The sequence below is a fragment of the Labrus bergylta genome, chromosome 3, assembly GCF_963930695.1.
Source record: "Labrus bergylta chromosome 3, fLabBer1.1, whole genome shotgun sequence".
NCBI classification, from domain to species: domain Eukaryota; kingdom Metazoa; phylum Chordata; class Actinopteri; order Labriformes; family Labridae; genus Labrus; species Labrus bergylta.
The window spans coordinates 15,397,687-15,413,272 of NC_089197.1; the positions used below are offsets into that span (position 1 = coordinate 15,397,687).

Here is a 15,586-nt window from a genome sequence, read left to right on the forward strand (position 1 = left end):
CGCAGCCCGTTACTATGGCAACAGGAAGTCTTAATGTTAGTGGCCTGCAGTACCACGTCCCTCTCTCTCTCTCTCTCTCTCTCTCTCTCTCTGACACATGTAGAGAGCAGCATAGTCTCTTAATGATGTTTCACCAACTCGCCCACTCATCACCAGCCACACTATGAGCCTCACCTAGAGACTTAAAGAGAAACACTGCTAAGAAACCTTTTTTTCAAATTGCTACTTTTTACACTTTTTTTCATTTAGTTAGTTCATGATTTGTTCTAGAAAAAAAATCTGAAAAAGTGAGAAGACCCAAGGCCCGGAACAAGACTTTTTTCTGTCCAACAGTCAGTTAAAAACCTTTTAAGACGAAAGGCCAAAAGTTCTTCAACAAAACTAAATTTGACCTTAAATAATGTGTGACATTTGAGGCTGTACTTAAATACAGTCAGCATGCTAACAATGCAAGACCGTCAGTCTGTTAAGTCACACAAAGAGCCTTGCTTATTGATCAGACTTGCTTTAACTTAAGTTATCGCAACACATTCAGGTTTTTTTTTTTTAAATGAAGGTCACTGAAAATTAAATCTGTCCAAAAGGTGTAAACAAAAATGGCCAACCAACCAACACTGCCATCCCCAGTGTGACTAATGTGTCAAAAAAGGGACAAAATCCAGAGCTGTAATATTTAGTTTGATTTTTTTTTTTTGTCCAGATAAATATAAAGAAACATTACAGTATAGAGAAGTTATTCAACTAAAGACTGTTTTAATTAGTAATAGTGTTTTAGTACATGTTCTATAACTATTAATAAGAAAGAAACCAATTTGCGATGATTTGGTTACAAAAGTAACTCAAAACAATTCATCTGTATTTTTATGAACTTAATATAAAATAGAAAGCTTCGGCCTGAACACCGTAAATTTATATCAGAAATCAATCAAATATGCCCAAACATTCTGCTGCCTTTCTGATGTTTTTTCATTTCACAAAATAAGGCTCAGGGAACTTTTCCTCATTATTGGTATTTTTTAAATTAACGGTAAATTAATGGTAAACTATCAAATTAACAGAATTAATTACTAAGGAAGATGATAATTTGCTTCAGTCTCACAGCCTTTCGTTTCCATCTACTGAGTAATTGGTCAATTAACAGATGATTCCAGCTCTAATTTGCTGCTCATTCTGCATGTTGATTGGTTTTCAGATGTACCTGCGCCCAACAGCTGATCTCTGAAGGTGATAAAGATGGTTCAAGTCTCTATGGAGATCAGAGAGAGTCTCTATGGCCGAGGCAACTGACTATTTAAAAATAATTATTTTAAGTTTGGACTGAACCTGTAATTCTGATTGTCAATCATACACACAAATTTACAAAAAATAAAAGAATTGAGTGGGATTAAGTTGCCTGGCAACATGTTGTCTGATCCACCCCTGCAGTTATCTCTTTGGCACCATGAGGACGTCGGACTCAAAGTGTTTTCCATCCCACAAACGAGCTCACATTTGTCTTTATTTGTTCTGACCCCAGAGAAACTGATATGTGTCACTGGCTGTGATTAAATCCCACCTCGTTTCTTTCCTCCTGTGTGTCTCTGTTAGGATTACAGCTATATTTAGTGCTATGTAAATCAACATCAGAAAAAAAAAAAAAAAAAAAAAAAAAAAGACATGCGGTGGCGGAGCTTTTGTGCTTGAGCTTCGACAGGATGCAGCTCTGGCACTGTAGTTTTGTTGCACCTCCTTCTCTGTGCTTCTCATCCAGGAAAAAAAAAAGCCTCAAGACTTCTTCAGTGTCAGCAGATTTTCTGAGCTCCAACACTTAAGTTCTCTACATAACTGTTACACTGATTTGTGACTAGGTGGGGATTAGCAAAACCTCCCCTCTCCTCTCTGAGGAGCTTCTGTCAAAATGTGACAACCCACTGCTTAAAAGAAGACACTAACTCAGCATTGTAATTAAACTAAATTTTAACAATTGTCAGTTCTATTTTACAATATTGAACAGGAGTCACAAAAGTGCACAAGAGGCATTGGTTCAAAAGGAAGGATCATACGTTGTGTTATCAGGTTCGGGTGACTTATGAACAGGAGGGCTAAACAGAGAGAAGCAATGAATCAGTTCGTAAATATCTCCATGTTAACAAGATCAAAACAGTGATGAAAAAATATGCTTATAACATCATATATAACCCAGCAAATATGCCACTACCAAATGAGCCTGTGATCTTAAATGTACCATGAATAAAGATGGATTTCCCAAAAGCAGCATTACATCATTCTGCAAACACAACCCCTGAATTCTGACAGTTTGGTATTTTTTATATATATATTATTGTACATTTATAGAGACATAAGGTTAAGGTTGATTAACTTGTTTTTTTTCTTCTAGAAACACTAACAGCAGAGAGGCACCAAAAATAAATAAATATGTAAAACAAAAAATAAGAATCTGACAGGTTAGCAGTGAAAAAGGCCCATGTCATCTTTTCAGTGAAGTACACTTTCACATTGTTCACCTGTTGAGCAGCACTAATTCCCCTCAACCCAAAATAACCACCACCATAACAAAAACCGCTGCGTTAGGAAGCACAGAAACAGCCTTGGATTCATGTCTTTGTTCTACAAATGGACAACAATACTATTGCACACACAGAGTCCCTTGAACACCACACTACACACATGGCAAAATCAATTCCTATCATAGTATTTTTCATAGTTTTGGATGTTTCTGATGGAAAGCTCCTGAGACGAGAGTTTTCCTTTTTTTATGCAATTATAATCAAAAAGGTGTTTGCACAAAAACTACTCTGAGAAGGACTGTCTCCTTGGGGTGTTTTCAGTAAACACCTGTTTCACATCCACAAACCACATCTGCATCCTCAGGGTGGTCTCTGCGGCACCTCGATGCATTAGTGAGTGGTTTTTCCTCACAAAAATCAAGTTATCATTATGGTGATGGTCATCACTTGGCCAGTTCTCCTTGCCAGGTGGGTTTAGACTCACCTGGAGGCACTTTGTGTCACGGCCGGTTGTCATGTGCATATAATCTAATGAGTACAAACTGTCTCCTAACACACCTGAGATAGACGGGAGGCAACAGAGAGGACAGTCGGTATAAAGATTTCTAATTCTCTTTGGGGGGCCACAAGGATTAACACCGATTATTACTCGATGGATGCTGAACAGCATTGTCTTTGTGTGTTATTCATTTTAGCCCTTGAAGTCCCCTCTACTACCCTAAAATCAGACTGCCCGTAGAGATGGACAGAATCTAAGAACCCACCACCAGCTTTTGAAAGCCTTTCCCCCCCAAGAAACAGACCAGTAAGCTCAAAGTGTGACTCTTGATAAAGTTTCAGAATGCCAGTGCACAAAAAAAAAAAAAAAAAAAAAAAAAAAAAAGAGCCATTTATTTGGTGTAGCATTCTGGCCTTCCTTCTGCCAGTATCTCCCTCTCCCTCTCTTTCTCACATGGTAGTGTTTATTAGAAGCCAAAGCTGATAGTTTCTGAGTGGGCATCACCTGGGGGGAGTGGGTGCCACATAGTTTCTGCCCTGAAGACAAACTGTAGTGAATCATTTCATACCTGACCTCTTGACCCTTTCAACTCAGTGCCACTTTTCTCAGTTATCAACGCCTAGCTTGGAGAGCCCCTGCCTAAACTCATGCAGTTCGTCAATCTTTCCATCCAGGATATCCATGAACTTCTTCAGCTCGCCCTTCATTTGGCCCTGCTTCTGTTGGCTGTCGTCGATGTCAACCTGCAGACTGCCTACCCGGCCTTCCAGCTCACCGTTCTTGGCCTCTGCAGCCTGTAAACAAATATTAGAGGGGAAAAAAGCATGGTTACACTCTAGTAAAAGAAGGACACAGGGAGAAGAATTTAATTTCTTCAGAAGGGAGTCAAGCATTTGATGTTGTAGAACAGGTTTATTTTTTTTACTCTTCTTCTTAGCAGAGATGCCAAAAAAGAGACAGAGCTTCTTACAGCTACTGTCAAAAATGGGATAAAAGCAGTTCAGCTGGCTTTTCAGCATTTCACCAAAACACTAAAAAACAAAAAAAAAAATTGTCTGACATCATCAGGGCTGAAACCTAAGCATAATGTCAAGGATATGTACATGTGTGAGAGGAATGGAGCGCAGAGTTTCAGACAAGTCGGCAACACGAGTGACATGTTAATGCTGAAGATACCATTGTAGGGAGGGGTTTAAAATAGGAGTGCTAAATGAGTGTTGCGTCTGCATGACTGTATCCTGCAGCTGACTCCTAAAACCTGAAACCTGATCTCCACGTGGGGTGTCGTCTTTAAATAGAGGGAAGCAATGACCCAAAACACAGAGGAAGAGTATGTGGATTCACCTTCAGAAAGCACAGTATACGTTTGTATCTGAATGAATGGGGGTTGCATTTTTTCATTCATGGCCCGGTAGATAGACAGAGGTATTCAAACCCCTTTGTCTATGCTTCTCCTCAGTTTGGATAGCTGGTTAGATAAACTCCTGGGTCAGCCGGTTCAGATCACACCCTCATTCACCCAGCAGGCTGTTGCAGAAACAAACCAGGCAGTTCAACTTTGTGAAGCACAAGAACTTCAGGCATGCCACTGTTGGTTTTACGCTCCTCTCTGCTCGACTTGAAAGGCAGCACATGCATGACAGCTTGAATGATAGAATCCCGCTCTGAGTCAGTCTGAACAGGCCGACATGAGCGTCACTATCAATGCAGCTCATGTCAGACTTGGCACTTTGGGGCAAAGAGTCGGTTACAGAGCCTGGCACTTCTGGTTTTACAGAGTCTGATATTTCTCAATAATGCCTGGAAGAACAGGTGCTCCTTGTTCGAGGACAGACGGGAGGCGACGTCTGTGAATCTCTTTTGTTCCAGGGTTTCTGGAAACACACCCATCTTCCGCTCACAGACATGACCCACACAGCGACAGAAATGTTATGAAACAGTCATTAAAGCTCTCGGCAGGGCTTGCTGGGGGGTTTTTCTCAGCTATCAAATCTGTGCTGCTAGAAAGCTAATGAGCCATGACAGAGATGAAGTATCTCTCTTTCTCAGATGAAGAAAAGGAAACCTGTTCAAAAAGGTAATAATCCACTCAACATTGTAGCAGGGATGGACCTTTATTAATAGATACCGTAACCACAATGTGCGTTAGTGAGACACGTGATAGGAATGTTGTGTCACCAGCCTTCAGGCAGAATACTGAATAGGAAGTCTTATTTTCTATACGTCTGTCTAAAAGCGCTGCTTCTGCCTCGCAGCATGAAGTGTTACCTCGCTGTGACAGCCATCCCATCCTCACGTGTGCTTCAAGCTTTACAGCTCTCTGCCATGCTTTTATACTCAACTGTGATTCACATCTGAGACAAATGAGGGCGTTTGTGAGATTCCTGTGTACTTTGAACATACCTGCAGTTTTGCGGTGATGCACTCGCACTCTGCCATGAGCTGAGGGATTATCTCTGCCTGCTTCCTCAGATTCTCCAGCTCCTGAGAGGCATAAAAGAAAAAAAAACAGTGTTTCCCCAACCATTTTTTTACGGAGGCACCCCGCCCTCCCAACGGCAGCCCCTACCACCCATTGAAAATCAAGTTAATTTTATTTTCTATATAGAGCCAGATCCCAACAGAAGTCATTCAAGGATATCTTTCCCCATAGAACAGGTCTATACCTTGTGCTTTTATTTAAAAAAAAGAAAAAAAAAAAAGCCTTGTGTTCTTTTATCTTATTTACACGATGCACCCGCACCCAATCAATTCATCAAAGCAGAAAAGTTCCAAAGCTAAAGAGGACAGGCACCCGCAATCAAAAGATTCAGCCTTGATTCTGTTTTTCTGCTTGCATATTTATCACATCTTAACTAAAGTTTTATTTTCTCTTTGAAGCCACAACGCTGCTGTTTTGAGCTAAACCCAGGATATACAGTTTCATTGTATCTAATATAGTTTGATGCATTTCCACAATAAGGAATAATTGGAGGAGTCTCTGTAGTCACCTGCTGCTGCTTTGCTGTGCAGCTCACAGGTGGTCAAGCGCTGGGGTCAACACCGCGTTGACTGCTTAATAATTCATAGGTAGGTTTTTAATGGGGGATTTGAGCATGTGTGTTCCTAGAAAGAGGTGAGTCGCCAGGCACAGGAGCCTCTGTGGGCTTTCTGCTGCTGTATCACACTCTGCAAACAGTGAGACTTCCTCCTACAGACTCCCCGATCGCTGTCAGGATCCTTAATGTTGATGCACAGGGCTGTGGAGACGCTGAAGCTTCCAAAAGGACCTGACTCTCTGACTATAATCTTTTTAAAAACAGCTCCAGCTCAGCTTAAACTGCTTCCTCTCTGCTGTTGTGTATGATTTACTGCTCCCTGAAGAAATATGCTCTATTAATACTCCGGCTGCCAGGTGCTAAACTAGAATATCTCTCACACACACACACACAGCTTACCTCAGGGAAAGGGTCTTTACCCATCGTAGACATAGACACTGCTATGAACAGTCACAACTACACGTCCAAACAATCATCCTAAAGTATACTGTCAACATATTTAAGGATCAAGAAAAAGTATCACATTTGCTTGTGCCTGTGTCCTGAAGCATTGAAAGCTTAATTTGCGTCATTATCCAGATACATAACCTGCTCCAACAACCCTGACACAAAGTAGTCATACAATGTGATTTACATTAACCACAAATTATAATCTGTACCCTGTTGTGTTACAGGAGGTTGTGTGCCCTACTATTTTCAGTAGTAAGCTTAAGAGGTGCTGGTTTGTAGATTTTGTTTCCTTTGGAAAGAGCCAGGCTGATTAGCTGTGTTTTGAGTAATGCTAAGCTAATATGAAGCTTCAGCCTCACATTACTGGGCAGATATGAAAGTGCTATCTATCCTCTCGTCTTACTCTTAGCAAGGATGCTAATAAACACATTTCCCCAAAAGACTAGCTGTTACCTTTAGCTAATGTGCTTTAAATTATCTAAATGTCCAGAAGGAAAACATGTCAAAAATACTGAAATACAGCCATTTGCTGTTTAAACAGAAGTGTATATATACACATGCATCAAATCTTTTTCACCTATGGTAACTTAATCTGTGGAGTTAATCTTTCCCTCTGATTCACACACAGAATAGTCCTTCTCCCTTTCATGACTAACTGGAAGACATGGCCACTTTATTGGAGTAAAAAGGGAGAAAGACCGCCGCTGAAGTCAATCCTGATCATTTGTCTGCAGACAAAAACAGCATTTAACCAGCGAGGAACAAAGGTCAAAGACTGTGTGGCTGAGCAGGGCTTCTCCTCATTAGAAATAACAGCAGCATTAGTGCTGTGCTGAGCTGACAGTCAGCTAGTTTTGATTATAGACGATGGATGCAGTGGACATAAGGCCCTTCTGCTAATGGTATTTGTGCCAAAATTCCCTGCTGCTCAACAAAGTCTGTGGATGAATTAACATTGCCCCAGTCAGACTTTCACAGCTGAGTTAAAATGTACCAAAACAGGACAAATACAGTCAATACCACTAATAATAAGCAATGCTCAAAGTACCTAAAACAGGTCATTTAGACAAAACGATCACTGGTGTGCACAGTGAAAGGTCTTGGTTAAGCTCGGTTGGTGAAAATAACTACTGATTTATACAAAGATCACACGTAAAAGACCTGTCATCTCCTGCTGAGGTATAATCACCTCCTGAGGGAGAGGAGTGGAGTAAGGACAGCAGGTGAATAGCTGCACTGATATATTCATATTAAGAGGTGAGAATGGAGCTGCAACTTCAGGAGATAACAGGGTGGGGAGTGATCGCCTTATAAAGAAGAAAGAATAAAAGGAGTAAATGTTCAAGGAGGTAAAATATTTTAAAAAAAGGGTTAATTTACAAGCTTTCTTTAGACAGCCCTGCTCTCAACAATGGGCCTGTTGTTTTAAGACATGTGTAGTGTAGGCATCTCACCTGCTCTTTGTCGTTCAGCTCAGCCTCCAGCTCCTGCACTCGCGCACTCAGCTGGGCGTTTTTCTGCTTCTCCTGATCAGCCTCAGCACACTGGGCTTCTAGCTCTGCAATCTGCATGAAGACAAAAAAACAGGGAGGGGGGGGGAAGTTGTTTATGAAATAGACAATATGGAGAAAAGATCTTTTGAACATATTTACAATATTTTTATCTCAACATTCATCTGTTTGTTTTCATTAGTGGGATCTTAAATATGCTGCATCAGAAGTGTGGGGTGTCATCCTGGAAACCCACACGAACTATTAGCAAAAGAAAGAAGCTTGCAGCATATTACAAAATGAAAAGTATCATTGCAACACCAGGCCAGCTGCAGGAACAGCCCACATTGATTATGAAACTAAAATGGTTTGATGCATAGTGGACTGAGAGGAGCGCAGACTGTGGTGCAGGGAACACACAAACTAATAAAGTGTGCAGTCCTCTGCTCACTCACAGAGGAGGGACTTACATAACACAATTTGGTGAGGGATTTACTAACCCTGCTTAACAAATGTAAAGCAGAAAAATACAACAAAACCAGGACAGATAATATATTAATTGAGTTTTGTCTCTTTTAACATGCACCTTTCTTGCCAGCAGGATCAATGTGTGTGTGAACATTATGCAGCCTCCCTGTGCAGGACTGTCTTACCTTTCCCCTGAGCGTGTCACTCTCTTCCTTGCAGACACTAAGTTGTTTCTTCCAGCTCTCTACATTAGCAGAGGACTCCTGCAACGCGTCCACCAGCCGGGCGTTATTGTCTCTTAAGGTCTGCAGCTCCGTTTCCCACTTCTTGGCGTTGGTGTTGGTGTTGCTGTCAGACAGGAGAGACAGAGAAGTAAATATAGGAGGGAAGATATTAATGGAAAGAAAATGTAGACAGGTTAGAGTTAAAATGCCTTGGGCATGTGCACACTGACAAGACACATAATGCAACAAAATCCTCTCAGTCATAACTATTTAATTAGCTGTGATGTACATCACACTGTCACAAGACATTCAGACCATTAAAGAAGGGAATGAGTGGAGAAAGTCTGAGAGGTCTAACGAGCTGCAGAGCTGACCGGACCCTACATACAGTTTTTTTTAAATCTTTCATACCACAGAGAGTGTGTTCTTCTGTCTTATCAATAAGGTTGGAGAGCTTGTGATGTATATTTAGTATGCATCACTGTTCCCTTCCTTATGCATGGCTGGGTGAAAGTGTGCTGCGCTCCATCAAATGTGGACAGACTTGCACCGCAGCATTCTGCAGTCTTCTGCCATTTCACTGCTGTGACATACTTCCACAAAACTAATTCCCAAAGCCCAGTGAAGGCACGGAATAGGGCCAACAGAGATGCAAAACAATGCTGGACCCCACTGTGCTTGACAGCCACAAACACATAAACACACCCATGTAAGCTTGTTCCACTGCTTTAAAAAGAAACATCTTTCATACAGACCTTTCATGTCATATTTTTTAGACATTTCCTGCACAGAACTTCCAAATTTGAATCTTATAATAACTTCAAGGTAAACTCTTGAACACTGTCTGACTTGCAAACAAACATTTATTGCCAATGTTTCAGTACTAGACCTTCATCAGGCACCGGAAGGTTTTGATGGACACATTGCTCTCCTACACACCTGTCTTATGAAATGGATGTGCGAAGGTTTTGTTTTTAAATCTCATAATGAGACAGAAATAATAATTCTCTTTTTTAGTTTAGTCACTGTGATTGAAATATCCTTGATTGAGCTGGTCAGCGTAAACCAGAGTTACTAATTAACAGGTTTCAAATAATATTATCACAACTTCAAAATCAGGGTAGAGGACTTTAAAAATAACTTTTATGCAGCTCATGTGTCACACAATGACCAACCAATAACCAATAAGTGGGTTATTGAAATTATTGAGATGTTTAATGAGGCCTATGAATTAAAAGGATCCAAAGAATACAGTTAAAACCCTTTCTTTGTATTATCCATTGTTTTTTAACAACATGATAACAATGTGACCAATTCACAGCTCACACTTGATGTAAGATAAAAGATCAAATAAACAGAAACATGGATATGTTTTGGACAGTCCACATAATAATAAATCAATAATTAAATTAGGTTGTAGGAAACTACAAAGAACATCTAAGTATGTAACTATGTATTCATTAGTCATCTACTAGTGGAAAGTTTAATTTGAATGTGCTGTGGTTCTGATCCTGTTCAGGCACCTTGTTAGGGATTGACAAGTGTCTACCAGTTAATTATTCCAGAAACAACCAGACATTTATAATTAAGCTTTTTCTAAACCCATACGCAGATGTTCATGAGTCTCCCTGCCTTGTGTGTATGAATTCCTAAATGTTGCCAGGGAAGGTCTGCTTTTTGTATTTCTCATCTATCTTATATCTCACCTGGATCAGATTACACCATCACTTGTTTTTGTTGCTGCCATGTTCTTTTTCTGGTTCAATTAGCTGGCCGCATTTATTTATTTATTTTTTGACGACTGTGATGCCCTGGGACTATTTTACACACATCTGGACCTACATCTGGATGCTCTTGCAATTGCCCATTTATACACACAGCATCTGGATTCTAAAGACCAGAGATAACCAAAAGGTGGAAAAGAGAGGCATCACTGTATTAAATGAGATGAGATGATTTCTGAGCCCGTCGGGGACATGATATCATCCCAGCAGCAATAAAATCAGAGAGGTAGAACATTGGAGCGGTTAGGTGCAGAGACAATTAGAGGAAAATTATTTTGTGAAAGCGATCATCAGCTGATGTGTTTGGAGTTAAATGTTATGTGTTTTGAAGAGATTCCCACACTCCAAATGAATCAGTAAAATCAATGATTCTCATGGATACTGCCACATTACACCGTGGCTTTAGTAAAGCTTAAGTCCTGGGGAGACACATTTAGAAACCATCTGGTTAACGATGAAAAAAATACTTGAACTGTTTTGATGGCTGCTGGATAGAAAGGTTGTTAAGATTCTATAATGTGTGGGACATTTGCTTCTGATCAAGCATTGTGTATGAAATGAGTGTTTATAAGAGCAGTGCAGGATCATAAAATGACCCCATTCATAGAATCCATTCAGCTTCAACATCCAAATAAACAGATTGCCATCACCTGTGTGTTTTCATCTTATTGTTCAAGGAAACCACACATCATCAAGAGCTGCAGACTCATTTGTGTGTGAACATTAATTTGGAAAATGCACATCACATACAAAGAGCTTCTTTTGAATGTGAAATCTCACCTCAGATCCACTGCACTCTTGAGGCGATCGTTGTCGCTCTTGAGCACAGTAGCCTCTGGACCGACATGATAGATTTTCTCATCATCCGTCCCATTAATGCTCGACGCCTGGTTGGTCGAGGGCGTCTCACGTCCAGACTCCTGGTGGCAGGGGGGGGGGGACATAGGGAGACTTTTAACTTTCCGCGTCAGATTTTTATTCAGCTGAAGATTACCTGCAACTTTTTTTTCTCAAGGTCTGAGCGGTAAAACATCTCCAAAAGTGACTCATACATTCTGCTCCGACTGTGAGGAAGAGGCCCAGGGCTTCTTTCTGTGCAGCACTGTAAACACCCTGGACACGTCAGCTGTGACAGCGGTGGGGGAGTGAGGGAAAACTGTTGCCAGTATTTATCATGTCATATGCCTGAGCAGCTCTGTGTGTCTCAGAGTGAGTCTGATTCCTGCCATCTGGAGTGAGAGAAGCCGAGAGCAGAGCTGGCAGCCACTGACTGCTGGATCTACCTTGAAACAATGTTGTTTACTTACTGACAGCAGAACCACCTTGAGAGCAACTGAGTGGAGCTGGGAGACTTTTATTGTTTTATTAGTCCCTCAGACTTCCTTATCCTCTTTTAGTTTCTTCTGCGCCAGCCAGGTTGTATTGTAGGAGCCTGAGGTACCCTTTGACCCGTCATTCATGGCAATTAACACAATTGCATGAATGATTTGTTGTTCTTAACCAGAGCTTCACAACCTTTGTTCACAGTAGAAAGTTGAACACTAAATCAGGCCAAAAGCTTTTTTCTAAAGTCAGAATATTGCTTATTTCTCTGCAGGGTTGCTGCTCTGTGTGGAGGCCGACACTAAATGTAAAGGAAAAGAAAAAGGTGTTCAATGAGTCACACATTGAGACAGCAAGAGAGATATGTTTTACCTCTGAGTGATTGCTCAACGTCTCCCCCTTCTCTTGAGATTTGTCTCGCGCTAGCTTGGCTGATTCTTTCACCTCCTGGAACTTCTCAGCAAACTGGAGATATGAGACGGACGAGAAAGAGCGGTGCTGATAAGTGGAAACACAAAGATGTGGTGCAAAATACACATTGTGGCTTATGTTTGAAAAGCTTTCTGGACACTAATGAACTCATCTTGTTGCAGAGAGGATTTAAGAATCAGATAGACTCTTCAACCCTTTACCGATTGCATTATTTCCCCAGCCGACATCCAGTTAATTACATATTTTGAATTGCCACTCTTTATTTATTTATAAAGATGTCCCAAAACGAGTCTCTAAGATGCATGGATCTTTTTGTGACGTCATTTTAGTCTGCTGAAATGTTTGCTCTCACCTTTGCCAGTTGCTGCTCTGACGAGAAGCCCAGTCCAAACACAGTGTTGGCCCTGCTGTCCGCCCACTGGCCAAACTTCTGAGACGTCTTGGTGAACGTCATGTTGGGTGTGATGGTGCTGTTGATGATAACCTGTTAGCACAAGATCACTTATTATTTTCACAGCCAGCAGGGGATCATACTGACAATCACTACAGATGTTGACACTTCCATCATCATATAGAGGTTCAGCAGACTGGCAGATTTCCTTTACTGGATTTCTTCCTGCATTTCGGACCAGACATTTTAGAGAAGAAGCTTTTTGCAGCTGCAGTCCCCTGTTGAATAGCCCTATTGATTTAGCAAAGAACAATTGTCTATTGTGGCTCCATTCATTCCAGAGTAAATCTGTAATAGCCTGCGTATGTCTTTCACACTGCCCACACTGAAAAGTTTGATTACAATTGGCATATTTATGACTCATTTCTTAGGATGTCAGATTCTTATACATGTTCAAGAGCCTTTCTACAACACAAAGGCACTATTTGATGAGTACTCAAACAGAAAGTACCTTCTGTTTCCTCTCTAGAGACAGAAACACATTTGATTCATTTACAGACGATATTTTATTGTTGTTTTTTTTTTTTTTTTTTTATCTCAGAACACAAAATCTGTATTTTTTAAGCTAAGGTGCCACATCAGAAACACTGTCCTTTTGCCCTCCATTCAATTGAAAAAAGTTGCAGCACTTCATAGTATGAATAATAATTCCTTTGTTATAATAGACCCAAGGCGTTGGGAGGTCAGTTGGGGTTGTCAAAATATACATTTTTAAAACCATCATTTCCACGGTTGCATGCTTTTTCTGTTTAAAAAGAAAATGTCGCTTTAGGACTGTTTTCTGACCCAGGACCAGCGGAAACTCAGACTGCTATACGGACTCGTACACATTGTGTGCTGTCTCTTCAGTCGATTTGATGTTCTCGTAACTCAAGTTGCTGCTATACTTTCCATCCACAGAGCACTTTGTTGGATGCAAGAGTGGGATTTGTAGTTCCACGGTTTCAAATTGTAATTAAACAGACAGTATAGCACACATTTAACTACACAGGGGTGAGAGCTGACCCACTAACCTCTGAGTGGTCAAGTTACAATATCCATATTTGCTACAGTACACTTTCACCTGTTGCAGCTATGCAGTAAATCAGCTGCCAGAAAACATCTGCTGCAGTCAAAAATAACCAGTGCACGCGGCAGTAACCGCTGAAAACACATTCTAGCCTGACTGAACGACACTAATCTATGTGTTTACTCACTTAGGCTATGTCTTAAAATTGAACAGCTACATGTTCAAGTCAGCACAAACATTTGACATTCTTTACTGTGCACATACACAAACTCATTCTTACTGCTAAGAAACAGAAGAAGTTAGAAAATGTGCATGCAAATTAGCCCAACAATTAGGAAACAATAGAAGACAGTTTAATCACAGTGCAGCCCTCGTTTCATAGCAACATGGCTCTGAACACAGGATTCAAGAACTCAAATCGGTGACAGACTAGTGTCCTTTTCTACGCCCCCACTGTCTCTTTTTCCATCTTTTCAGAGACTGAGGTGTTGAAACACTTTGAACTGCATCATTACTGGGCAAAGGGACCCAAAAAGCAGAGGCTGAGTTAACAGAATGAGCACATCAGCTTGCAACAAAATATCTCTCTAGGATATTTGTGTCTCATTCAGAACAATATTAATGGCTTCTCAAGAGAGCGACCACTGTGCTGAACTAGAGAAGACCTTTACGTGTGTCATTCACTGGAAAGATTACAGGAGCACCCTCTGATTAAGGCTGCATTTTGAATAAAGAGGATCATAAAGGAGAGTGGCCAATGACCAAGGAGCCAGTGATCTGGTAACAACTCTTTAAGAGGCTTCATCAAAACAAACATTCACTTATTTCCTCATCAGAGGAACCCGGGGAAAGCCTGAGATACACTCTCCAGTAACTGAGTGAATATTTAACAGAGGCTGCCACGTTGACTCTTACAGAAGTGTAAGATAAGGTCAAACTTTAATCACGATTGTGAGTAGCTATGCTGTTATGACTGGGCTGTTATGTAGAGCAAAAAAGTGAACAATAGGGAAAGCCTTCCTTGCTAGGAAGATTTAGAATAAAATATTTTGTATCCTTCAAAAAACATGAACATGCCATGGTGAGTTATGATATGATGTTAATCAGCAAATCAGAGCTCAAATTTCTTCAAATTAGAATTTGGTTTAGTTGAAACTGTCAGAGCTGTCTCTAAGTGTCATGTTCAAAGCTTCTGCTTGGAGTTTTACCTTTTCACAATGATTACTGACTGAATTGAGGTATTTGATCTCAATTTTGTTGGCCTAATAAAACAGAATTGATTGATTTTGTAACAGGGACTGTAAAAATGTCTTGAAGTTGTCTATGTTAGGTGTTCAGAAAGTAATTGAAGCTACTGCTTCTGTCTGTAGTGTGTAACATGATAACGTAACCAAACACTACAGTCTGCATGAGTGTCCTGCTCCGACCACCTGAAGCTCACTCTGAACTCCACTGATGCTGAACCATCATTTTCAATGATTAATGACCGCCTTCTAGAGGAAGTGTGGATGTCTTTAAAAGGTAAATCATTTCAAGTTGATTGTGGACAGATATGAAGAGATTGGAATGATGTTGAGCCAAAACAAATTAAGTCAATAAATCAGTAAATGATTCCCAGAAAACTGTTTGGATTCATCTGATCTGACAGCCTTTATCCCCGTACTTATTCTTGACAATTTGTCTATTTGTTAAATGATTAATCAAGAAGGACAACGTGATTGTTTTATGATTTTCTTTAAAAGAAATCATCAAAGGTTGATGGAAAGGTTGATGGTTGCATCATCAAATCATCAAGATTTGATGATGCAACTAATAAATATTGAAAAAAACAGACTTTATGAGATACATTTAAACGTATAGTCCAATTTTATGAATACATTTTTAACAGATATTTTCTACTACAACATAAAT

General features: G+C 40.4%; 1 protein-coding gene across 2 annotated transcripts in view; it reads right to left on the reverse strand.

Moving 5' to 3' along the window:
* Positions 1 to 1,938: 1,938 nt before the first annotated feature.
* homer2 (homer scaffold protein 2) overlaps positions 1,939 to 15,586 on the reverse strand; it is a 31,404-nt gene continuing 17,756 nt past the window's right edge. For both annotated transcript variants that reach the window (XM_020637892.3, XM_020637890.3), the window contains exons 3-9: positions 12,568 to 12,699; positions 12,156 to 12,248; positions 11,241 to 11,380; positions 8,638 to 8,800; positions 7,949 to 8,059; positions 5,410 to 5,490; positions 1,939 to 3,800 (exon numbers count right to left, since the gene is read on the reverse strand). In XM_020637892.3, coding sequence (XP_020493548.1) covers positions 3,612 to 3,800; positions 5,410 to 5,490; positions 7,949 to 8,059; positions 8,638 to 8,800; positions 11,241 to 11,380; positions 12,156 to 12,248; positions 12,568 to 12,699 — 909 coding nt within the window. In that variant the 3' untranslated portion in view covers positions 1,939 to 3,611. The remainder of the gene's footprint in view (positions 3,801 to 5,409; positions 5,491 to 7,948; positions 8,060 to 8,637; positions 8,801 to 11,240; positions 11,381 to 12,155; positions 12,249 to 12,567; positions 12,700 to 15,586) is intronic.